This window comes from Sardina pilchardus, chromosome 4 (genome assembly GCF_963854185.1).
Source record: "Sardina pilchardus chromosome 4, fSarPil1.1, whole genome shotgun sequence".
NCBI lineage: Eukaryota > Metazoa > Chordata > Actinopteri > Clupeiformes > Clupeidae > Sardina > Sardina pilchardus.
The window spans coordinates 21,107,942-21,133,689 of NC_084997.1; the positions used below are offsets into that span (position 1 = coordinate 21,107,942).

Sequence of the window (25,748 nt, forward strand, 5' to 3'; positions counted from 1 at the left end):
GACATTGTTTCCCAACGATGACGATTGGAGGTATATATTTCTATTTAGAGGTTTACTGCTTATTCACTCAGACTAGAAAAAAAAAAAACTCTATAAAAAACATAAATTCCCCAGGAGTGGATCACTAGGCCACTGAATAAATAAGTAACCTAAGTTAAGTTAAGTTGTGCACAATGCTGTCAAACAATTCTACACTTCTCTGCTTTGACAAAATTGAACTCAGGCTACATGTCAAAAAACACACACACACACACACACACACACACACACACACACACACACACACACAGAGGATATACAATATAATATCATATAAAATACTATAATAAACTTAGCAAAAAAGTAATGATGGTATATGTGTTTGGTAGATTCCTACATACCATTGGAAAGCCTGTTTACTTTCATGCATTCGTGGGAACATTTGCGGGACGAGCAGCAGCGCTGAGTATGTAGGTTGTGCATTGCCAAACAAGTTGTTTAGCGGTGGATATTGACACTTGAGCTTCTGGCCTGATTGGCACCTGATTGGCAGCACCAGTGAGCATGGGCCCTACTACTGTAACGGCTAGGCCTACAGTCAGTAGGCCTAAGTGTCTGCTCCAAGAATTGTCTTGCTGCTTTTGACTGATGTGGATAGGGCCGTTTCAAGCTGTTCCACAAAAGGGAGTGAGCCCTAGTGCCATCTCCAAACTGGCTTCCATAATGGGGGATGTCAAGGACACACTGCAAAGTGGGTGTCCCAAGAAGACGACGCCCCAAGACCATTTTTCCTCACCCTGTGCACTTTGGTGCCAGGCTGTTGTGGCTGTGTATGGTTCTTCCTCACGCTACTGAGGCTCCTGTTTGTGAAATGAATGCATTGTAAAATTGTCAAAATGTCTTGTTTCTTCAAACTTCAACCATCCAATCCAACAATCACCAAAAGAGTCAATGGCAGAATAAGCTGGGGTTTTTTTTGGGTGCAACTCACATCCCACAAGTGGATATTCCTTACAAATGGGACAACAGGCTTTCCATGATGTATTTCCCCAAAACATTGTTACCACAGAGAAATAATGTACCAAACACAAATGTCCTTAATTTCTGTGCTTATGGGTTGTTTAAATCGTTGTTATATCATTAACACACGCAGGGTGGCAGTGTTGCGGTATGAATCCGTATGAATCGTGCAACTTTACTCCGGTTTCTTTGTCGATGGTGCTTGCGTCCGTATACGCCCCCATGACGAACGTGAAATCAACCAATCAGTAGTTTGATATTGCCAGAGCTCTGCTCGGAAGACACAGACAGTAGACTCACGTTGGCTCATCGAAAGAAAGGCAACGCACCACAATGTCAATAACAGTTTTGAAATCAGCGTTTAAGTAAGTGTGCACCTGCTGTTCATCACATGTAATTTGTGATTTTGGTAAAAACACGTCGTACAGAATAGCTGTCATGCAAATGAAGGACAGCTCCTGCAGGGCAGCTAGCTAGCCTAGTGGTCCCAAAATCGTCCAAAGGTAGCCTATAATGATTAGTTCATTGTAAACAATTGTTAACAATAGACTTATTTTGCCTGCTGTCGTCAGAGTATTGCTGTGAGACTGTAGCTAAGTAGTTCATTAGTGCAAAACGTAGCTGTGCCACATCAGCCTATTGAAGGAATGAGGAAGAAAATATCAAATGTAGTCTTTTCCTGATACATTGTTGCCAACTATATTATGGTGTGAAATTGCAGACAGGCTCGCAGATCTGTCAACTGAACCATGAACTATGCACTTGAATTAAAGTTTGTTTTCTCTGTGCACTACTTGTCAGGTGTAGACTGGGGTCAATCTGTAGATTGCAAAGGATACAAGGTCATATGGTAAGTGCATGTAATAAAAATCCAAAACCCCTTGCACTTTGACATCAACCTGTGCCATTGCAACATGTGTCCCGTTGTACATAGATACCCCATGTTGTTATTGCTTGCCAGATGTCCAGTCATGCAGGATCTGAGGTTCTTTCAGAGAAAGTGGGAAATGCTGGAGTCATCACACTGAACCGACCCAAGGCCTTGAATGCACTGAATCTCCCCATGATCAGACACATGTATCCGCTACTGAAGGTGAAGGGCGTCTCGTACAACACGTGTTGTGTTTTTGAAATGCCTGTGTTGATTAATTGATTGCCAGAGAACTTTAGAAAATAGGTCAAATCTTAGTTGTCAACAACTTTTTCTACAGAAATGGGACCAAGACTCGGGGATCGACCTTGTGATCATCAAAGGAGCTGGAGGGAAAGCTTTCTGTGCGGGTGGGGACATCAGAGGTAAGACCTCTAGCTGAATGAGCATTACCATTCATGTATATCTATTAGTGCCACACAGCTGGTCATTAGTCTGGCTATCACCATACTGAGCTCAATCTTTTAAGATTGAACATTAGTCTGGGGAGTCTGCGCTTTATTTTTACTGCGCAAGAGGCATGATCAATGGGCATAGTTCAAATGACTCTGTACGCTTTTGGATAATCCTTCGACCGATCAGACCAACGATCCGGGTGCGCCTTTTGGATAAGCTAGTTTGTGATTGGACCCAGAAGATGTGGACAGGAAGCAGGAGAGATAGATGTGCAGGTTTCCAGCCTGAGCTGCAGGGCGAAATCCAAATGGCCAGCAGATCAGGCAGGGTTTACCCAGCCTAGCTGTTTATGCTTTTTTTTGTCACAAACAGATGGTAAAGTGTTGTCCATGCTTAGTTAGATTTGTCTTTGTTGACATTTACCTGAAGATGGTCTGTTTCTCCATAGCTGTAACAGATGCAGGAAAAGTAGGTGATCCACTTGCTCAAGATTTCTTCAGAGAGGAGTACATACTGAACAATACCATCGGTAAGTTTAAGTTTAAAGAGATAGTTGTATAATTAATTTGTAATACATCATTTAGTGTTCCATTATTCTGTTAATATCAGGTCTTAGTTAATTATTTCTCCTCTGTTTTAGGTACCTATAAGAAGCCCTATGTTGCCCTTATTGATGGAATAACAATGGGAGGAGTAAGTAGCACTGGCATCATGTTTTTGAACTGTAGTTCTCCTTAGGACCTCTAGGTGGCACTCAAAGAGCGCGTAATGAGAAATCCTTTGGCTGAGCGCACCAAAGGAGATAAAATCCTCAGCCAAGCATACATGTTTTCATTCATTGCAGTTAAAGCTGTTTTGGGGGAAAATGGGTGATGCAAAAACATAGGCGAGAGGGCCGGCTCCAGAGCCTATCCAAAAACAAGATGACTTCAGAAGGCGCTGTTCGGCTCTCATTTGTCCAGCCGAATTTGAGGAGCTCTCTCAGTTCATCAGCAATTGGAAATAGAGGACTAGTTTAATTGGAAGTTCAGAGATAAATCCAGCAGGGATTAGCGATGGCATTCTGGAATGACATGATGCTACCGAGAACGGCAGTCACGCCAGAGCCGATGCAGATGCCCTCAGCTCAGCTCTGCAGCTGTGATGATGTGTGTGGGACGGTTGTGAGTGGGGTCACACGCCGACTAATTAAGTGGCTAGCACTGCTAAAGATGCTCCAATTTGGGTCAGTTGTGTGTTTCAATTATTTTTTGTCTAATTGACGTCTGGAGTGCCGAGAGATTGGGAGTGTGGGTGTTGGGACTAACTTGGATAGTGGATTTCTGTGTCAGATAGGTCAGAGTTATTATTTGGCCAGCACACTGTGAGTTGGCATGTGACCTCTCTATATATGCTTGTGATGATGACCTGTGACATGGCCGTAAGCCTGGCTTATAATCCCCTCACAGCAGGCCTGCAGGGGGTAGCAGTGAGCTGTGTTTGGCCGGCATATATCCTCACTAGTTTCCTTTGAATTAAGACTCAGGTGGCTTCTGATTGGTCAGGATGTGGAATGACACAGGGGAGAGCATGTTGCTATCACACTTTGATTTCTCTCTTTCTCTCTCTCTCTCTCTCTCTCTCTCTCTGTCTCTCTCTCTCCAGTAGACCTGTCTAGAATTTGAATTGAAACCTTGCCTCCCTATGTTCCCAGGGACACAAGCGTTTGCTTGGGCTGCTGCAGTTTGGAGCACAACTCTATGAGTGCAGTTCGCCTCAACGTGATTTGTAGGACCTTCTCTGCGATTGCTCATCCGTGACCGGAAAAAAACGCACACGCCTGCCCCACCGAATGCAGCCTTTTTTTTCTGTTGTTGTCGCTGCCTGTGTGTGTGTGTGTGTGTGTGTGTGTGTGTGTGTAACGTCTGATGCAGCACAGGAGAGCAGAACTCTGGTTCTGTCAGAGCGGTTTGTGTTGCTCGTTTGTCTTGTGTCCCCTGGCTGTGTGCAGTGGTCAGGGCGCGGGCCTAGTGTGAGTGTCTGGCAGGCGCCGTGAGAGTGGAGAGAGAACGTGTAGGTGGAGGGAGCCGCCAGCTCCAGTGCATCAGTCTGTCAACGTGATGCTTCACCTACTCACTGAGCTGCCAGACTTGCTTGCATTCAAGTCCCCATGACTAATAAGCAACAGTCACAGTCACACAGGTGGAGTGTCTCTAGATATAGTTTTGTGTCTCCTGTCGTATATTGTGTTGTCTGATGTCTCTTAAGGGCCGTTCAGCATTCACACTGACTCTCCTTGTGTAAATAATGGGAGCTTTTTATCGTTCTCAAAATCGCTCTAAAATGGATCCCCAATGATATCGTTCTTCATGTCGTTATTGTTACAGTTTATGTGTGAACGTCGTCATTCATATTAACAAGAGCGATATTTGTTTATAGTTATCGGCGTTAGTTATCGTTCTTGGTGTGAACGGCCCTGAAGGGTCTCTAGACACTGTGGAGTTGGTTAAGCAGGACCTTTCTGTGTCTGAAGTCTGAAGCCTGCACCCAAAACATGTATCTTTTTTGGCAGCCAGACTCCAATATGAAATGAGGTGACCGGTTGCTGAAACGGCATCAGCCTAGGTTTATATTTGGAACATTATTTAGGACATAAATCTTGGGGCTACGGGGGTTCAGAGTGGGAGACAGGGGCGTGGTGACCGCTGTCACTGTGTGACGAATGGGGCTGGCCTGGAGCGTACACAACCCAACTTCACCCCTCCATAGTTCACACAGTTATTTTAGTGAGATTTTTAGGAGATGGAAGACCACAGGCTGGTTTGTTGGGGTTACAGACACCTGTTAGTCTTATTTTATTTTAAGATTCAGAAACAAATGGCTTTTTTACGAAAGAAAGATGGCATTTCTCAAAGACAAGCTCTTGATCTTCTGTCAGTGGATGAGACATATGCGGAACCCTACCCTTGCATCATTCACTGACTAGACCGAGAGGCCCACAATTGGAGAACTCCTGGAATGCTCGTTGGGCAAAGACACGGCACTTGATAGAATCATACTTGGCAGAGGTGCCCTCTGTCAGAAACCTTCTCAGAAAAGATGCTCGACCTTTTGATCCCCATCACTCTTCCTCCGTTGGAGATGGAAATAACGATTCATTTCTAGATCGCTGCCTCTCTATTATGGGTTTTTAAATTGAACTCCAAGTCACTGGAGAATGTAGGGTGTTTTTTTTTTTTTTTTTTTTCAATGCATATTTCCAGCATGGGTAAGGGAAGATTCCTGCAGGGAAAGAGATTTAAATTCCGTGAATGACTGGAGCCAGAGGCGTGGAACTGAAGCTGATGTGTGCTGAGCAGCTGTGCTCCCCGGTCAGCTGGAAGCGTCTCGCTCCTCTCGGCGAGGGCATAACTCCGAGACCTTTTTGGCAGGAGTGCACCAGGGCCCTTCTCCAGAGCAGGTGCCGCTAACAAGGCTTTACCTGTGTGGGCATCGCTATGTGTGGCAGCAGGCTAATGGATCAGGCGGATCTGGCGTCTGCTCCTATCAAAGCTAACCAGCTGCAGAGCGGCAGACAGGTGCTTTCCTTTCGCCGTGTGGACGGTGCGCTGGAGCTTCACCTGACGTGTGACTCATGGCTTGATCGGTCATAGTCATAGTCCGAAGTTTCTTTTTTTTGACCGAAAGAAATTATTTAACGAACAATAGCGTCATGGCTGATTACTTTTAATGGTCCTTCCTTACTGCTATGACGGTGCCATTTGTGTTGATAAGTTGATGTGATAAGCAGCGTTTCATCCTCTCTCAAGATAGGAGGTTTTTATTGGAGCCTAATCAGACAGCCAGTCCTTTGCACCACCGAGCACCACGTACGGCACACCTGCCTCGGCAAACATGCCTGTGTACTGTGCTCACATAGGTGCTGTCCAGTTTCTGTCAGCAGAAGGTCATATGCGACAGATGGTAGAAAGGGTGAGAGCCTGACCATTGTATTTAAATGACGATTACTCTGACCCATCCCTGAGTCCCTTGGGCTTTTTGCGAGGCTGTTAAATCTACAGATAGCAGAGTACTATGCGTCACCAACTTGAAAGTGTGTTTGCGTGTGTGTTTTCGAGGTGATTTTTGGGTCTGTGAAATGAGGTCTGCTTGCCGCCAGGGACACAAGTCACAGCTCGCTACACCCAGCTGCCTACCACTACCAGAGAGCGCTGGTCTCTGCCACTGAAGAGCACCTCTACATCTATCATTGTCATCTACCTTCCTTTACTCGTACTGTAATGTGGGTGATAGCATTTGCCTGTTAGCACTGGACAGAGACTCTCGGCATGCACGCGTGCTTAAGTATCCCCACCTAAAGGCCCTCTGCGCCCTTGTAAGTGTGAATGTGGATAAATATACATGGACAGTTCACTGAACATTAAGATAATGGCCTTCTGGTCGCGTTTGTAATTAATGCACAGAGCGTGCAAGATTCCAGTGGTGCTGTTCTGTTCCGAGCACCGCAGATGGGTACATATGCTATCTTATGTAAACAGAGGTCTTGATTGCGTCGATCTGGAGAGCTTGTTGCCCTTATATGGTCGTTAAGTCTGGAGTCTGAAGAGCCGTGGCGCTCTCTGAAAGTGGGACTTGGGGTGCAGAAAACTAGTGCTGAGATCCCTTGTGCAGCTCTTAATCACCAGGTTCTCTCAGGCATGACGGCACCGCCAGGAGCAGTAGATAGCAGCCAGGCAGCACGGCAAGTCACAGTGCCTCACACACACACATACACACATATACACACATATACACACACACATGCAAACACACACACACACACACACACACACACACACACACACACAGCCTTTCTCTCTCTCTCTCTGTCTCTCTCACTCTCTCTCTCTCTCTCTCTCTCACACACACACACACACACATACACACATACAGACACAGACACACACACACACACACACACACACACACACACACACACACACACTCTCACACACACACACACACACAGACACACAGTCAGCTGTGACTCATTGCAGCTTTATTTACTGTTTGCTTGACCTCCTCTTGCAGACATCTCTGACACTATATTTTGCCCAGGACGCACGGTAGCTCTGCTCTGCGCTGTGCTGCGCTGCCGTGCTGTAAAGCCCTCCATCATGTCCCATTATGCTGCATGAATGGCTGATTGAAGTCATGCCGTGCTCGTCCACAGACTGAGGCTTTTGTTACAGTAAATGTATTATATGCTCTCACGGTTCAAACGGGGGAGATTTTTATCAGCCATTAACGTCTTTTTATGTCGTCTTCGAGAAAACGCTTGGTGCCGTCTAAGGCAATGATGCGCTTTCTGGGTTACAGTTGATGTTATTTTGTGCGTTTGTGCAACAACAGCTTGCTTTCATATACACAAGTGGTATGATGGAATGCGTGAAGTAACGCATAGCTAATAATTGTTTCATTTTTTTTCACCCATCATTGCTTCCTTACGTTCATATTTCCAGTGTTGCCCTTGTGATGTTTTCTCCATGTTCTGGTACCTTGGCTGTCTCCAGCCAATGACCATCTCTAAATGGAATGTCAGATGGATGATTTCTTCAAAGCTCCCGGTACACAGCGACCCATTTCCACTGCAGTGAAAGAGTCAAGATGCTCGGTGTGTGATGATGACTGGCAGATAAGAGATTCTTTGAACGTGGTTTGGAGGAAACTTGTTGACCACTTCAGTGAGATATTGCTTGTTGACAGTTGGTATTTTCCATTTCAGAGAAGAGGTCCCTGGTTTAAAGAGCTGGCTGTTACTAGCAGCTTGTAAATATCTTTGAGTGGTAAGAATGGTTTCTCTCCACCCGAAAGCGTGTGTCATACGACAGAACCAGACTGATGTTGCCCACAGTGTCTAACCATTATATGGTGACCAACCATTATCGTAAAAAAAACCCGTTTTATTTTCCATGTGTTAAAATAGAATGGAGACATGATGTTGCATGTGTATGTAAACAGTCTGATTTCAGTCTGATACAGTAATTTCCTGTATATTAGCCGCGTTGTGTATAAGCCGCAGGGCAGTGTTGTATGCAAATTAAGAGAAACTTAACCAGAACCATATTATTACCATATTAACTGCATCCATGTGTTAACCTCATAGCTGAAGAAATTTGGCAAAATCAATGTATAAACCGTGGCTAATAGTCGGGAATTTACGGGTAATGCTCTGCGCTTTCATTAAAAATGGCATGTAGACATTTAGGGTAGAGACTGAGGTAATTGATATTCAACTTAATGAGATCGGCTAAACAGTTTTTCGGTGTTGCGTTCTTCTTCGGCCCTCTCCACATCCCTCTTGGTCCCCCCCTGAGATGTCCACTCTGCGCGGCCGATGTCCACCCTGTGGGGGCACCATCTCGGCGCGGCGCTGTGTGTTTGCGGCGTCGGTGACATAAGACATGTGTACGGGTGATGAATAAAGGAAAAAAGGCGCCGTGCTCTGCTCTAGCTCCGGCGTGATTTGTGCGCGCCTTTAAGAGCCTGCGGAGCGCCGAGGACCTCGGCCCGAGGTGTCCCTAAAGTAAACGCCGGCCGTCCATTAGTCACTTTATAAATCATCCGTCCACTCCACGCCGCTGACAACACCCCAGCTCCAGTACCAGCTCTTGGCCGCCGCTCTGGGCCGATTGAGAAAAAAAAAGGAGAGAGTAGTTGTATCCTAAATCCCTATAAGAAATGCTGATGGGAAATTAGCGTTGGGTGATGGAGGCTGAGTGCATTATGGCTGTTTGGGAGCAGAAAGCCTTGAGAATCAGCGTGAATGCTCTAGATCCTCTTAGACACCCACACAGTCGCTATTTAACGGTTGTTTTTGCACCGAAGGCAAGAACGGATGTTTTGTCGATTTCCTGGCGTCTGCGAGGCACTGCGGATGAGGGTAACTCGGGCTGACGGCTGGCTCTCGTCGTGCCCATGATAAGCTGGTATACCCTCCTCAAGGCCTGTGTCCTCTTCTGGAACAGCACGGGCAACACTGTATGTGTACAGTATGTGTGTGAGCCTGGCATCAGCGGAGGCATCTGGAGGTCTGGGCAGCGTCCGCCACGACCGCCTCTGCTGTTTAGTCTGCCGTGGTTGGTGACACTCGCACGCCTGAGGTGAGCTGGAGCCTGAGAGTGGCAGTTTATCCTCTCCCTCCCCTCCACTCCACTCCACTCCACTCCACTCCACTCCACTCCACTCCACTCCACCCTTCTACCATATCACCCGACCCCCCCACCCCACCTCCACCCCCACCCAACCTCCACCCCTCCCCTCCATCCACCGCCCGTGGTTCTTCGCACAGCACTAGTGCCCCGAGAGAGCTGCAGTAAAGATGACGGAGAACAGCTGGCGGGAAGACGGCGGAGCGCCGTGGCACTGTAGGTTACATTGAGTGGGTGATGCCAGTAATCTGTCATCGTTGTTGTTGCGCAGCGTATGCATTGAATGTGGAAGCCTATGTGACCCACCCAGTGTGTGCAGGCCTTGCTCTTGGCCACGGAGGGCTGAGGAGCAGATCCAGATGTGCGGCAACGCTCCACTTTAGCTGGACATTCTGTGCATTGTGTTTATGACCAAAGATTCTAGAACGGAGCTCTGTTCTAGAATCGTTTGGTTATGACTTTTATATTTCCATGGCAACAGAGGAGGAAAAACATGAACAAGAAATAGTGGCCCCCGTCAGCTGAGAGAAATCTCAAAACGTGGTGTCCAGCGGGGGGCTTCTTACTGGTGAGAATTTATATGCATCGACCGGCCGCATCGATCGCCGTCCAGCAAGTGCCCGCTGGTCTGGCCGGAGTTGATACTGAGTGGGCAAATTCCACCTCAGGGACTTCCTCAGACCAAAGAAAAAAATCCACAACTTATTGCTGTGTGCGCCCCAGATTACTGACAGAGATGGATGGTGCTTGTGGACACACTAAGGGCGGCTTCTCTCTCCTAATGATCTATGAAGGTTGCCTGTCTCCCAGGGACTTTTTTTCCCAGGGTCTGCCCTGAGCTCGGGTGTTGCTTTAGCATCAGCTGTAGCTGGTTTGTGTACGTTAATGAAATGAAGGGATTGCCCGACGCTGAGCTGTGATTAGCAATGCTAGCGCTCTGCTCTGGTAGTGTCCAGCTGAATGCAGGTTTACTGCCTTGTGCTCTGCGCATTAATCTTTAAATCTCTTGTTTACGTGCCCTGTACCCTATTCTCACTGTCTGCTGCTGCTGAATGCTCAGCTCTCATCGCTGTTGAGTGCCGGGGCCCCTTTTGAGTGTCTGGTCCTGCGTCGTGCTGCTTCTCCTCTGGCATGATGTGGTGGTGGTGGTGGTGGAGGAGGAGGAGGAGGAGGGTGGTGCCGGCAGCGTGCCTGCAGCACCTTGTGACCTTTTTGGAGCGCGGCGTTCGTGGGCGGCGGCGTCCTTTGGCCGGCGGGGTGGTCGGTCGTGTGGCTGTGAGCCAGCGGAGGTCAGAGCAGGGTGGTGGCAGCAGCAGCAGCAGCAGCGCTGGTGATGGGCGGGTCCCTCTCCTCTCCTCTCCCCTCCTACCCTCCCCTTCCTCTCCTCTTGTCTCTGCCAGACGCACAGTCACTACAGCAGCTGTGCGGAGCAGCCGGGGATACACTCTGACTTCAGGTTCCGACTTCTGGTGTACCGATCGCTCGTCAGGAATGTGGGTCCGTGTTGCTATGACAACAGGGCCGGGTAGATGTGTATGGGAGCGGCCCGCCCAGTATTTTTCTCTCTCTCTCTCGTCTCTCTCTCTATCTTTCTCTCTGTCCTTGTCTCCACTCCCTCTCTCTTTGAGCATCTGCCCCAAGGCCGTCTCCCTTCATTAGCCCTCCTCGTCTCCCTCCTAATACCCTTCAGTCTTCTTAATTACCCGGGCGGAGCTGGGGGGAGGGGGTCGTGGTGGCTTCACTCTCAGCCTGCTGCCCTCTCTGGGCCCTGCCCATCTGTGCTGCCCCTCTCACTGCTCAGTCCCAGGTATCGATCGCCCATGCCTCTCCCTTCTCCCTTCTCCCTTCTCCCTCCTCATCTCTCCCTCCTCATCTCTCCCTCTCTATCCCTCTCTCCTCCCATAGGGCGTTGGCCTGTCGGTTCACGGACGGTTTCGGGTGGCCACAGAGAAGACACTCTTCGCCATGCCAGAGACTGCCATTGGTAAGGACTCATGTTTTATCTCTCTCTCTCTCTCTCTCTCTGTTTCTTCTCTCTCTCTCTATCTATCTCTCTATCTATCTTTCTCTGTCTCTCTCTCTGTCTGTTGTCTGTCTCTCTGTGTCTGTGTGTGTGTCTCTCTCTCTCTCTCTCTCTCTCTCTCTCTCTCTCTCTCTCTGTGTCTCTCTCTCCCTCTCTCTCTCTCCTCTCACTCAGCCCTGGTTTGTGGCCAGTCTGGTGGTGCTGGTCTGGCGGCATTAATAATGCAGGGGGCGTGTTAGCACACTGGCTCAGACCTCAGGCCTCAGGAGAGTCTCTCGTCTTGGAGCCGGATCCCAGCGTGAGTGGGGCCAAATGCACTGCGCGATGGGGAAAGTCCTCGCTGCAGAGAGACGGATGTGAGATGCAGGGGGCCTGGAGGACATCTGATCACTCTGGGTGTAAACAATCAGATGTTTCAGATGTTCTAGAATGTTTTTGAAGTTCTAGAATGTTCTAGAACTTCTAAAAGACCCTTGATTACTCCGCTTTAGCCCTCTCTGCTACTACCACAACTGAAATTAATTGGTTATAAATGTGTAGTGGTTTATTATGTGTTTAGGCAACAGTAAGCAGTCCTCTTCTGACTGATGGCTTGTGAGCTTCTGGGCTTCCCTTCGGAGCTCTTTGTTTTCCAGTCTCATTAAATAGTAAATGGGTTGGATGTTAGCATTAGGAGTGGAGTTGCTGACCCCCTTCCTCAGAGAATAAAAGCCTTCTGAACTTTCCTTGTTAGCTAATCATAAAACCCAACAGATGGGCTCTAGCTAGAGGTACAGTAAGGAAACAATTAGTCTTACACTGTCGGTTGTGTAATATGGAGCCCTTTAAACCCAAGGTCATAATCATCAGGCAACTAACTCCTCCTCAGAATCTGGAGCTGAAACATGTCCGTCATTCAACAATCGCATGTTTACGTTCATTATAGGCATGAAGTCTTGTTTGTATTGTGTTGTTGAGAGGCACAATTTAGGCAGTCCATCTGCCACCCAAGGTCTTCTAGAACAGAAGGCGCTCCGATGTCTGCCTACGTGGTGGTGGGTATCACACCACTCCTGTACTTGAGTGCATGCCACGCACTCACTGGCTCATGCCACGCTGACCTCCGCTCACGCTCACGCCCCCCCCCCCCCCCCCCCCCCCCCGTGTCCGCTGGCCAGCTATGTGGCTCTCAAGCACTGGTCATCTGAAGGAGACGCCATGTTGGATTCCTGTTATCAGGCCTGTGCAGAGATTTATTGAGGCCAGATTGCTTTTCAAGGGGAGTTGTATGACCCACTGAAATGGTCCCTGTTGGGCATAGCTGTCCCTGCTGTTGTTTATCTCATGTATGCAATTGATAACCGCACAAAGGCTCCTTTATTTTGAATATCAACTTTGAATGTAATTTTAGCTGCTTGAAGCAAAGATTGATCTATTGATTAAAGTGTAAGATATCCTCAACTGGTTTTGTAGAGTTTCCAGAAGCTTTGTAGCTTACCTGGTGCATATGGACAGTTCAATTATATAGTTTTGACTTTTGTCATTCTCTTCTTCAAAATGCTCCACTGGGCGCTGATGCTTAATTCTAAATGGTGGACGGAGAAAGTCTGCCATCAGCAGGACACAGAAATGAGATTTAGCATCAGTGACTTTTTGGGGTTATATCATGCATGTTTTGCAGTAAAGAAGAAAATATGCATGCATCACAAACAAATGTGCTAAATTATTGATTTTGAACATTTCTGCAATCACAGAATTGTGAAAAACTGGAGGGATTGGCTCTCTGTCTGTTTGGATGTTTTGCTCTGTGAGCAACCCAAAGCTGATGGACCCGCTCAGCTTTTTTGATGTTGTCTGCAACAGTCTTCTTGAATTATTCATGGCTATTTCCTGCTTGCCGAAACACGTGAAGCTCAAGACTCAAGAGTCAGTAATTTGCTGGCACTCGATAGAGCATGTAGTTTTGCATCAGACCTGCCTCGCTTTTAGATGCGTCTGCATTGTCCAGATTTATTCTCGCATCATTTGTTCTCAAATGTCATAGTGCTCTCCAATGAAACAGATGTCTGGCTATTTAGAGCCTTCTTCTGGTTAAATCGACCTCACACGGAGTGAAGTATTTTTTTTTTTTTTCACGGCCGTGTCGTAAATCATTGGATCTGTGATGAACGGAGTTCGTCCTTGACCTCCAGTGGCCCCGTCCTCCTCTCCTCCTCTCCTCCTCTCCTCCTCTCCTCCTCTCCTCCCCATCATTAGTGATGCAGGCCTGCGCCTCAGCAGCGGATGAACAGCGGCGCCTGGACCAGATCCCAGGGATCAGCAGCGCTGCCATCCGCTCATCACGCTCACATCACGCTCACATAACGCTCACATCACGCTCACATCACGCTCACGTCCCACCTTAGGCTGCCGCTCACATCACACACAACTCCGGGCCCCCAGAGATAGAGCCGGAGGGGGGGGGGGGGGGGGAGGGGGAGGGTGTTCATGACTGGCTGTCAGTCATTTGGCTAATGGCATGAAGACGCACAGCGCCTCTCACTGTCCTTTAGCTTGAAGTAGTAGTAGGTTAATCCTCTTTGCCTCTGATCGAGCTTAATGGTCAGGCTCTGCCCAGGCCGCCACGCTATTCTTACTAAAAAAAAAATCTGCTATTGAGTCGATGTTGCGCAACGTGGTGTTTGACTTTGGAGAGTGTTTAGACCATGAAGATTGCATGGATGGCGCAAGAGAGTTTTTCCATGGAAGATAACGAGTGATTAATCTTTTGCCAGTAGTTGTGTTGTTTTTGTTTTGGGGGGGGGTCGTGGCAGTGGTCACGTCTCGCTGAGCGGATGTCTCTGACTTTCACCTGAAGGGCAGCGAGGAGGGTCAGAGGGGTGTGAGGACTCCAGGAATAGCACTAACCCCTACATAGCTCCCCCACCCCACGGAAAGAGTGCACTGGCCTTATCCGGACCCCCTCGGACCACCTACTTCCCACCCAGATGACCCCTCCCCCGACTGCTCCCCCCCCCCCCCCCCCCCCCAACACAAGCCCCTTGGCCCTGATCCCAGAGCAGCAGCAGCAACGCCATGTCCATAGTAATGCTGAGTTGGCCATTCAGAGGATCTCCAGCTTTTCTGCACTCTAAAAGCTGAGCCAGAAGCGGCAGGACAGGCATGACGCCCCCCCCCCCCCCCCCCTGCCCCTATAGTGCTCCTGGGCCCCTGGGTGTCATGGCCGCCATGGCGCTGAAAGGTTCTGCTCGGCGTCCTGATTTAATGTGGCGAGACTGGGCGGGGGGGGTGGCGGACTGGGTCGGGTGAAGTCCGCTGGAGGCACGACGCCTCCTCTCATTTCCTCGCTTCCTTCCCAGAATGTTATGCGAAATTTAATTACGGGATTATGCCCTCAAATGCTCTGTTTTTCCGAGATGACGCGTCACTCAGATTTGCCGGTGTATTAGCGTCAATCATTTCGTAATTAATTCAGGCTGCGTGCTACTGAAGGCTCGGCCAATGCCGAGCTCTCGTTTTATGTCATCTGCAGTCGCGAACCAGAATGTGCGAACTGTTGATGCGAGAGGCCGTAGATGCCCGCCTCCTCCCCTGCCTATTGACCAGAGGCTGCGCTGGGGTCGCCAGACACGGTTCTGCACTTCGCGCCGCATGGTGTGAACTCGCTCGCTGAATGTGAGGGACGAGAGTGCACCAAAATCCTCCTGGACAATGTGCTCTCCATCTGCGTTTCTGTTGCTTACAGACCCCAACCCCCACTGCCTTAACCCCCTCCGTGGTGAGATTAAGGGATTTTGGTGTCTTAAACTGTCCCCATGGTGGTGGGACAAAGCAAGCGGGCGAACTGCGCCCTGTAATCTGCATTTATGATATTACATTTTCCAGCCCGGAATCAGGTCAGCAAGGCCTAATCCTCTGTCCGCTACCCCCATCCCAGTGCCACATCACATCCCTCCTTACTGTGCCATATTGGGAGATATGGTGTTATTTCATGGGCTTTTTGTTGTTCTTTTTTGGGGGAGAGGAAAGCGGGAGGAGGGATCCCCTGCTCACCGCTCAAAAATCATCGGCTCATTTAACAATTTGATCTTCCAAGAGTGTTATATTTTAGCATTCTATGAATGAAATCCCCGTAATACGATGATAAATCGCATGAGAATCGAATGAGAATTGAACAGGCCACTTGTTTTGCCCCAGCCCTCCGTTATGTAACAGCCAAAACCCCCGTCTGTTTGCCTCGTCGTTGCGGTGTCCGCGTAAATAGATTTACAGCTAATTGGTTGACAGAGTTATCCTTTTTGTGGTAGCCCTGGCTTCTAATGGGAATCAGACATGAAATTACGGGAAGGTCGGCCACATTGTTTCCATTAGTTCCTGTGGACGTCAGTGAGAGCTTTCTCTGCTGGCACAGACAGACTCTTGAGAGGGGACATTCCCTCTGGGTGTCTGAGAGACGCCAGGTCTTCTCTTCTCTGGCTCTCCCGGGGTGCCTCTCAACCTCTCTCCTTGATCCTCGATGCTCGGTCCTCCAGGCTCGTTCCCACTGATCTTTAACTAACATTGGTTAGACTATCGGATATCCTAGCTATTCCATTGTTGCCGCTCCATCATTCTCTATGTAGATCAGTGAGGACGAGGACTGAGGAAGGAAGGGAGGATGTATAAAAGACAAAATGAGAGGCACCCCCCTGGTCTCCTTAGTGATGTGAGACACTTGCTCTATTTATCAGGAATGTAAGCGACTAAGAGGAAGGATGTCCCGTGTATGGAGCTTATTAGGATTTTCTGTAAATATTATTGTTGGAATCGATCAGTCTCAGCTGTTGTTGAAATAGAGGGTACTTGGCGTATGAATTTGACCATTTGTGAAGTTTACTGTTTCTTTTGGTCAGGGTTGGTTTCTTTTGGCCGAGGCAGTGACACTTCACAAACAAACCACCTCTCACTCCTGGATGTCCCATAACCTTCGTCTGTGACCTCTTTTGATGTGTGTGTATCTTTTCACTTTTTAGGCCTGTTTCCTGACGTCGGGGGCGGCTACTTCCTGCCCCGGCTCCAGGGCCGCCTGGGTCTCTTCCTGTCGCTGACCGGATTCCGTCTCCGAGGCCGGGACGTGCTGCGGGCGGGCGTGGCCACACACTTTGTGGAGTCAGAGAAGGTACGGGCGCGTCACGGGCTCTGCATCACGCCGAGCGGCGGGCACTGCCCAAGAACCATTCGCTGAGTCATCATCGGCGGCCGGTGCCAACCGGTGGGGCGCTAGCGGCTCATGCCAGGACCCAGTCAGGCAAAAGTTGCGGCGCTGGCTCTGAGTCCATGTGCTTCTGAAGGGGGGAGGGGGGGGAGAATGAGGGAACGTCCCAAGAACAGGCTCTGCTGGAGCGAGAGTCATGCGGTGATAAGCCAACACGGCAACACTGGTCAAGGACAGAACACCAGCCAACAGCAGCAGGACAGGTCACCCGTTAGCAGGAGAGAGTGTGTGTGTGTGTGTATGTGTGTGTGTGTGTTAAAACGCACAGCCAGAGCCAAATGAAACATATGTGAACTCACACTACAAAGGGCATCCAGAGAGTCCAGTAGAATGTGTGTAGAATAGCGCTGTACAGTGCAGACCTTGTTCAGCTGAGATGTAGTGAAGACTATCACCATAAGCTGTAGACCAGGATAGTAGCATAGCCCTGTACAGTGCAGACCTTGTTCAGTTGAGTGGCTAATGGCCTTCATGTCCTGAAGATCATCACATCTATCTAGTTTGTCTTTACTACATGCTACTTACACACCCTTTCCGCCTGTATCTTCACTTTTCTCTACGTATATGTCAGTAAGCCTTTTATCTATGTCAGTAAACCAGTCTGTTGTTCACCCATCCCCATGTCCATTTCAGTCATCCTGCCAGTCATACTCATGTCATTTCTTTGTCTTATCCTGTAATTCAACTCACTTGTTACATGAAAAGACTGTTTGTGTTTGAACATTCGTTTAGGTGCTGTGTTCATGGGTTTCATCAGGTCCCTTTCCACACAGGTGTATTAATCAAGCATCATGCAGGCGGCATTCATAATCAAGGTGCTTGATTTTATACTCTTGTGGAAAGGGACCAAATGAATCCCATGAGTAGGACTCGGGATCGTGACGTGAAAACTTTGCGGGGAAGCCATATTGGCAGCCTCACCCCTTGGTTTACTATGGATTCCTATGGATTTACTCCCGCCTGTTAGTGTGTTCCTGTTACTTAGTTTTTGCCTACTTGGTCGTATGTTGCTGTGTAGTGGGGTGTAACAGCGCAACCCACGATCGCAAGAGGAAAAGAATATCTAATGCTATAAATATTCTGCCTCTTCTCTTCTGCATCCGAATGAATGGATTATTACGTTCGGTGGGCCACCAAAATGGCGGCAATATTCCTAGAATGCTTGAGCCCTATTGGAGTGACTGAGGAGGTCCTTTCCTGCCCTCACTCGGCTGTTAATGGTGTGGCCAGACTCGAGTATCCCCAGTTGACCTTGATGTGCTCTCCTTACAGATGGCTGCCCTTGAGAAGGCTCTGGTTGACCTGAAGTCTCCCTCCATGAGCGATGTGGCTAAAGTGCTGGACTCATACCAGCACCAGGTAAAAGATTTAGACACCTACAGTACTGCATACAACGATGTTTACCTCATAAATGGATAAGGGGATTTGAACATCTCCATTGGTGGTACGTCGTGTCGTAAAGGTAGTTTGAGTCTAATGTCTGTTTGAGTCTGTATCCTCATCGTGTCTCCTCAATTCAGAGATCAAAGTACCATGCTCTGCTGTGGGGGGGGGGGGGGGGGGGGGGTTATGGAGCTATTATGGAGAGTAGTTCTCCTGCTGGCTTTGCCCTTGTTCAGGCCAGGAGGCCCTGTAAAGATGGCTCCGGAGGGGAGCGGGTTGGGGCCGCAGAGCAGATTAAGCTCAGACTCCGTGGAGCCCTGCACCAGGGAACAGCCTGGGAGAGAGAGAGAGCTGCAGCAAAACAGCAGCCCTGTGAAAATGCACTGGCCCTTGTGTGGAAATCCCCCTGGGTATAAAAAGGCAGCTCCTTAGATTTGCCCTCTCCCTTTTGTTTTATGACGTCTTATACATTTATTGCTTTGTAGATTGTTCTCTCTTTTTTTTCATTTTGAAGATTGTGTGTTATCAGTCAGTCAGATCGACTGCAGGTTACAGCATGATCTAGTGAAATAAGTCCTGTATTTGTTTATTGAGTCGTGACCAGGCTTTTTCAGGCACGCCCAGTATATCCTGGGAAAGACATGGTTTTATCCAGACTGTAATGCTGCCAACATTAAGATTGGCATGAGAAGAATGTAAATACACAGCCCTTTTGATAGGGGGCCTTGGCAGTACCCGTTGAGTTGGACCAAGGGCTCTGTTTGATGAGAAGAGAGAGAGAGAGAGAGAGAGAGAATGTGTGTGTGTGTGTGTGTGTGTGTGTGTGTGTGTGTGTGTGTGCGCTTTTGTTTGTGCTATTAACAGTTTTTCCTTGATTGAACCATTTGCTTGCATTGTGTCGTGTCTACCTTGTTAGCCCCCTAGGGCTAGATGCACTAGGCTACCAAGTGGCTGTGTACGAACATGCTGCCTATAAACATGCTGCCTATGAGGGGTTCATATTCAGAGAGACTCCCCAGCAGCCTCATCAGATTAGAATGTGGAGGAGTGTAGTGGTCAGTGATTGAACGGTACTAAAACTGTCAAAAATGTCAAGGCCACGCACACACACACACACACACACACACACACACACACACACACACACACACACACATGCACACACTAAAGAACTGTCCTGTATATTTCTCCTGTAGAGTGGACTGGATGCAGACAAACCGTTTGCCCTCGAGCAGCACATGGAAACAATCAACAGGTAAACAGTGAACTGTCACTCCATTATGTTCGTCTATTTTTGATGTCTCTCTGCTGCTCTCTTCGTTTTACAATATTCGATTGCCTGATACCAAAAGAAGGGAAACTGGGAGAAAAATGTTTTTAGATTGTTAGAGAAAATATATTGATGCATAATGCACTGGCTTTTCTCTAATACTGTACCCTAAAATCTCCACAGTCAGTGTAGAAACCCCTGTAGATAGCCCCGCATACTCCAGCAATATTATAAGTCTTGACAGACACTTCAGCATGAGCGGATTCATGAAACAGAGCAGAATTCTGCCGTGAAACTGGATCCCCTCAAGGGGAAAAAAAACAGACTGACGTCAGCGGATGGTCACACTCCAAAACTGATTGGCCATGCTAAGTGGCTCACCACAATCTAGTGGCTTATGGGGAAAATCGCACACAACACAACAGAGCCTGAGGCCTGTTGCTTCCTCTTGCCCTTAGGTAGTGGCACCATTTGGAATACTGTACTGTATGTGCCGCTACTCTCAAGTTCAAAGAACAAACCGACTGATTACTGTTCCCCAAACAAAGTGCATGCTTTATCTGTGTCGATAAGCATTGTTCTGTTGCCTTAGGGGAAAAGGTCTGTCTTATCAAAGTTTGCTTTTTCAAATCTCCTGGTACAGAGGGGGGGGGCCGTGTGTACTGTAACTGCGGCTGGCTTGCAGACCTCAATAATTTATGTAAACACGTCTGTGACATTTGCCTCCGTGCTTTCTGGTTGATTTCACATCTCGAGATGAGTTGCAGATTACTGTAGGTTTGTGTGAAGCATCACATCGCATCCAAGCTGAATGGAGCTTGGATGGCAGTCGGCAGTATCACTCAATCACAAGGACATCTCACGGGGTCCTCTCTAGCTCACGCTATTGTTTTTTTTTTTTCCATTGCAGGCTGTTTGATGCTGGCAGTGTGGAGGGGATCGTTGAGAATCTAAAGAAGGATGGCTCCCCATTTGCTAAGAAGCAGGTGGAGGTAGGCATTGAAAAGAGAATGTCGTCGTCTAATGATTATCTGATAGAGCAATTAAACCGCTCCTTGTTTGTTTGAAGTATCCCAGACTCCTTGTCATGCCCTGGCAGTCTTTGTTTTACCTCCTGTCAATGAGGAAGAGGGCTCCATCAGTTACAAAGATAAAATACACCTCTGGGCAAAACATCTTAACCACTTGCTTACTTTCCTGTCACCAAGTAATGTTAACGTAAATGGACTGTATATCGTTGATGGGGGTAATGTCCGTCATAACATCAAACTGATTTTGCTTGCTCTCCTGTCGCCTAGTAATGTTAACACGAATAGACTGCTTATTGATGTGGTTATAACCGTCCTTGTTTGAATTTCCACAAAGCCCAAGAATGTAAACAGGTGTACAGTACGTGTGTGGTCCACTTCAGCTTCATTTGTTTGTTATGGAGCTCTGATTCACCACCATCACAGGGACCACTTTCAGCAGTACATGCACCAAGAACATGTAAATATTAGTCATAGGCAGGGAAAGGGCACTGGAGAACCAAATGCACCACTAGACACCTAATAGCCTCGTAATGTCAGCTGCTGTGGATAAAACTGAGAGGTTTCTGGATTCCCTCCGGCTGTGTGCCGGAGGGTTTGACCCCCCCCCACCCCCTTCGCCTCCCCATTAGTGGGAGCACATTTGTGATGAGCGTCTCATTAAAAACGTAATAGCGCTGTGTAAGCTCTTAATAGGGTTAGGCTTATCCTTCCCGGCTTAAGCAAAGGTGCTGAAAAACACCTGTGTTTGGTGCTCGCTCCGAGGTGTAGGGTCGCCCATGGAGGCCTGAGATTGGGTGAGGGAAGAGGCGAAAAGGAGTGAACTGAGGCCAGCTGGATTCTGTTTCTCGTTGACTTTTTAAAAAGCCCTCTGTTGTGCTGCTCCAGAGTTGCGTAATGTCGTCTGAATTCAATTATAAATCATTAGCGGAAGAAAGCCTATTTGTGCTCGGACTGGCCTCTCGCAGCATGGGGATGATGCGCACAACGTAAAAAAAAGAATCTGTTTGCCAGTGTCGGGTCTGTGAGCCTATACTGCAAACTGCAGAATGGCTGACCCCGGCAACGGTCACCTTCCTTTGAAAAATGCAAAGTAGCAAGTAAAGTAAATATTTGAGAACACAGAGAATGTGTGGATTGCAAATGTAATTTGATGAACTGACCAGAAGAGACATGTCTGTATTATTTTGAAATGATATAGTAGCAGTCAAGAGTCTTTGGCTGTTGTCCGGTGGACAATACTGAATGACGTGTCCACGTAAGAGCGAGTTAAGGGTTGACCTCGCCGCAGGCTCCATTTGTTTTGATGATAAAAGCACAAGGTTGAGTGGAGCTCGGTGAGAGGGAGGCGAGGTGGCAGTGCAGGTGTGCTCATGGCCTGGCCTGCCCAGCTCAGTACGCCCGCTGGACTTGCCCATCACGGACCTGTTATGACAGGCTAGCTGTCTCTGCCCAACTCCGTCAGCTGTTACAGCAATAGAGCTATAGAGAGGTGGAGGCCACAGGGTCTTATCAGTATCTCATGTTCATATGCATGAGATGGTGTCATCATAGCAACAGCTACAAGGGAGCTACACCAGGCGCGTAGCTGAAGCGCTCCATTCATGATGCGCATGCTGCAGCAGTTAATAATCACTATAATCAATGGAAGTTAGTAGCTACACCAGATGCGACAATAGGGCGTACGTTCAGGGGGGGGGAATGGATTTCACATGTCGCAAACCGAAGTGCTTCAGTTATGCGCCTGGTGTAGCTCCCCTGTTCGTGTCATGCTCTCCCAGATCTACGCCTCAGGGGAAGGCAATTATGATGATGGGGGATGGAGATACTGTACCTTTTCTAATGAGGTTACAACTTAATCAGGTCCTAATTACCTTATAATACTCAGTTAATTCAACCATATTAAGAATATGGTCAGGTGTCTTACTTATCCCTCCCGTGTTGCTGATTACCGATGAAGTGTCTTTGCTACTTTGTGGAGAAAGCTTGGACTAGGACCAAGATCATTAAACATTGATATATTCATAGACAAACATCATCTTCATATACCTGGATCTTCACCTAAGACATCTTCAAATGTGTACATTTGGATTAGCAATTGTATGATAAATTGTCCATGTGATGCTGACCGTGTGATCATGCCGCGACATTCCTTAGTGGCAGTACTGTAGATGGGAAAGATGTCATGGTGGCCTGTTTCTTTTCTTTTCACTCTCTGTTTACGTTTGTTTTGTCCTCACACAGACTATTGCCAAGATGTCTCCCACGTCCATGAAGCTAACACTCAAACAGCTGGAGCATGGGGCCTCCATGACCCTGCAGGAGGTGCTGGTCATGGAGTACAGGCTGACCCAAGCCTGCATGGTGCGTCTCAGTCCCCCTCCCTCCCTCCCTCCCTCCCTCCATCCCTTCAGCTTACCCTCACCGTCATCTTTGGATATTACGCGATCTCATCATTGCCATCAGAGATGGTTGATTATTTAAGTGTAGATGTATTTTAAGAGTACATTGTATGGTGCTGAAATGTGCCTAGTAGTCCTTGTTAATTAAAATGTGCATGTGGTATCTCCTCTTTACAGAAAGGTCAAGATTTCTATGAAGGGGTTAGAGCAGGTAAGATGGTCATACTCTTTACAACACAAACATGTCATTTTATGAATATCATTTTTGGAGAGGTCGCCCAGATATAAATCAAAGAAGTTCCCCTTTTCTACTAAGATAAATATCAAAATTGCAGCATAGCCAAAAACCAGCATGACCTTCTCAGTCATGAGTCGTTAGTCCTTTTTCATAAACAAGGAAGAATCTGTTCATTTTACTAGTTGCAAAAATCATCAACAGTTTGTTGTTGTTGATACAAATCTGTTTGTATCCACCCCACATGCCTTACTGATCGGTCACCCCTTTCACTTCTAAATGCACAGTTCTAATTGACAAGGACCACAGCCCCAAGTGGAAACCAGGCACCCTGGAGGAAGTCTCCGAGCAGTCCGTGGAGGACAGCTTCAAGTCCCTGGGGGAATGTGACCTCAAGCTGTAGCACCATTGCCCCTGGCAGGCCCCCAGGGATCCTTATCGCACAGGCTCTCCCACATGCCATCCTCACCCCATGGCCTTTTGTGGTAGTGGGCACAGAGTGCCAGTGAGCCCTGTCCTGTGCTGACGGTGGCAGCTCGAAGTGAGACACTACAGCATGTGCTATAATTGGCACGCATCCATGCGGACTCACCACTTAGTGCTTTATGTTTGATTGATTGATACTATTTGATAATTTCTTTGTAAAAAAAAAACCACAATATAGAGGTGGAGTTTGTGGTCTGATTTTCTGAATGTTTCTGTTTTTAATTGCATTCCTACAGTACTGTATGTCCTCACTGTTGAAGACTATTTTCAAGGTATCTGACGTGGTCTGAAATAGATGAACTGGTTCAATGAACCGTTGATGAACAGGCTCAATAAAGAACTCGGCTTTAGATGTGTACTCAGGTTTTTTTTTTATCCTATTACTTGTGTTGATCACAGCACATGCGGTGACATTAGAAATGTTTGATGTTCTCCTTGAAACAGACATCAAGAAGCTGCGGGAAGTCTCTTGCATGTAATATTTCACCTACAAGGCTATCAGTTGGCACTTCATCGTGGGCTATCAGTTCTGGCAGTTCTTCAAGGACACAAGAACCACTATAGTGTTTCGAGAGAGACCAAAGGCATTGTTGCAGTAGGTCACATGCTCCTTCAAACCCTTAGCAAATAAGCGAGGGAAGTACAATCATCGTACTTCATGCCATGACTCAGACTTTATTGCCTTTATTGCCTACTGCATCCGATGTTAAATTGTCAAGCGACAAAATGTAATCCAAATACGACAGGTAGCTGAGGATGTTTAAGAACTGGGGGTGCAAATGAGATCTGATGTTGGTCTCAGGCCAGCTAATTAATTGATCCGCAATGTAAGTCAATTAGTAGTTCCCTTTGTGCAGCAAGATAGGAGTCGATTTAATGATTGCGATGGCCTTCCTTTGGCCCTGCTGGAGGAGGAATTAACCTGCCGTTTCTACCACTGAGATCTCTGTGGGAACCAAAGCCATATGACATTGCTGCATGTGTTTGTTCACACTGACTGCAGGTTAGCATATGAGACACAAAATAACTCCGCGTATGCAATTATCTGTTTCTGTCCTAGTAACATTAAAAAGCAATAAATAGAATTCGAAAGTCAGAGAAATGCATTTATTTCAGGTTTATTGGCTCTGCATCATCTCTCCTCTGGAATTATTTACAGATATCCATGGCTGTGGTTTGGCCAAAGACAGGTAATATAGCCATCTTTATGGATGATAATATGCTGCAAATGGAAACAACAGTCTGAGAAACCCTCTAGAGTTTCTCCTGGGTCAGGAGTCTGGTCAGCACCAGTTGGGTAATCAAATGGCCAGGAGACCTTGAGAGAGATCAATATGGGGCCGCACATGCAATGTCACTCCACGTGACATTTTGTGTACAAAGGTAGCCTGAACCCGAAGAAGACCCAAATAACAGGGAGAATGGATGCAAATGCCTTGAGTCTTTCCTCAGTACAGCCTTGAGCTGCAATCAGTCAAATATGTTGCTCAACACACTGTGATATCCATTGTAGCGTATGAGTGTAGCACCTATTTACACAGTGTTCAAACTGGAATGCTCAATAGTTTTTGGCTGGTTACTGACCAGCAAGTACACTGTTATCTTTCTTTCTCAGATAATAATAATGCTTCTCATTGCAAAATATGTAAGGAATTTTAGGTTTTTTTTGCCTGGGTGGTCTAAATCTTTCTTCTGGTTGAGCAGCTGTCAGGCTGCAGCTCTCATGTTGCTTTTATTAGAACTGAGTTTCTGTTTATTTAGAACACGCGTGTTTGCTGCATAGTGTGCAGAAAGGCCTTGGATATAATAATACATTTTAACATTTATTAAATATGATAATTGGTTTTATTTGTCTTCAAGATTGCTCCCTTTTACACTATACAATATTCTCCCTCTCACAAAAAAAAAAAAAAATACACCGTTGGCAGTATTCCTTTTCAACACACCCGTCTGTTGAGACAAGTTAGCTTTAAAGGGCTTTCAGCGCACTGGCTGGCAAACATTGACATCTGTGTATTTTTCACTTACATCTCCGTATTTGCCCTCTGCTCTCGAATGTTCGGTACACGTGGACAGGCAGCAGCTGTGTACCTGACCACACAACTTGGTGTGTGTTTGTGCTTGTTTCACCATTCATTAAGGGCACTGGCATGTTATGTAACTTCTATCTAAACATTTTCACTGGTCCCCCAT

General features: G+C 47.4%; 1 protein-coding gene across 2 annotated transcripts; it reads left to right on the forward strand.

Annotated features, from left to right (window-relative positions):
• Window positions 1-1,250: 1,250 nt before the first annotated feature.
• hibch (3-hydroxyisobutyryl-CoA hydrolase) lies at window positions 1,251-23,905 on the forward strand. Of its 2 annotated transcripts, none has more exons than XM_062534576.1 (14): window positions 1,251-1,364; window positions 1,801-1,849; window positions 1,961-2,092; window positions 2,211-2,295; window positions 2,775-2,855; window positions 2,967-3,019; window positions 11,401-11,479; window positions 16,510-16,655; window positions 18,024-18,110; window positions 19,331-19,389; window positions 20,315-20,396; window positions 22,677-22,796; window positions 23,012-23,045; window positions 23,357-23,905. In XM_062534576.1, the coding sequence occupies exons 1-14, from the start codon at window positions 1,333-1,335 to the stop codon at window positions 23,470-23,472; spliced, it is 1,155 nt and encodes a 384-aa protein (XP_062390560.1). In that variant the 5' UTR covers window positions 1,251-1,332; the 3' UTR covers window positions 23,473-23,905. The 2 variants fall into 2 exon arrangements, with proteins under 2 accessions (XP_062390560.1, XP_062390561.1); XM_062534577.1 differs by lacking the exon at window positions 1,251-1,364 and adding an exon at window positions 1,397-1,502.
• The last annotated feature ends 1,843 nt before the right edge of the window (window positions 23,906-25,748 follow it).

What these genes read in the sequence shown, in the direction of transcription:
- hibch (XM_062534576.1), top strand. Translation starts at nt 1,333, where the DNA reads ATGTCAATAACAGTTTTGAAATCAGCGTTTAA. An exon ending in TGGACTCATACCAGCACCAG is followed by an intron (nt 18,111 to 19,330) that starts GTAAAAGATTTA and finishes TTTCTCCTGTAG; the next exon opens with AGTGGACTGGATGCAGACAA. An exon ending in CACATGGAAACAATCAACAG is followed by an intron (nt 19,390 to 20,314) that starts GTAAACAGTGAA and finishes TTTCCATTGCAG; the next exon opens with GCTGTTTGATGCTGGCAGTG.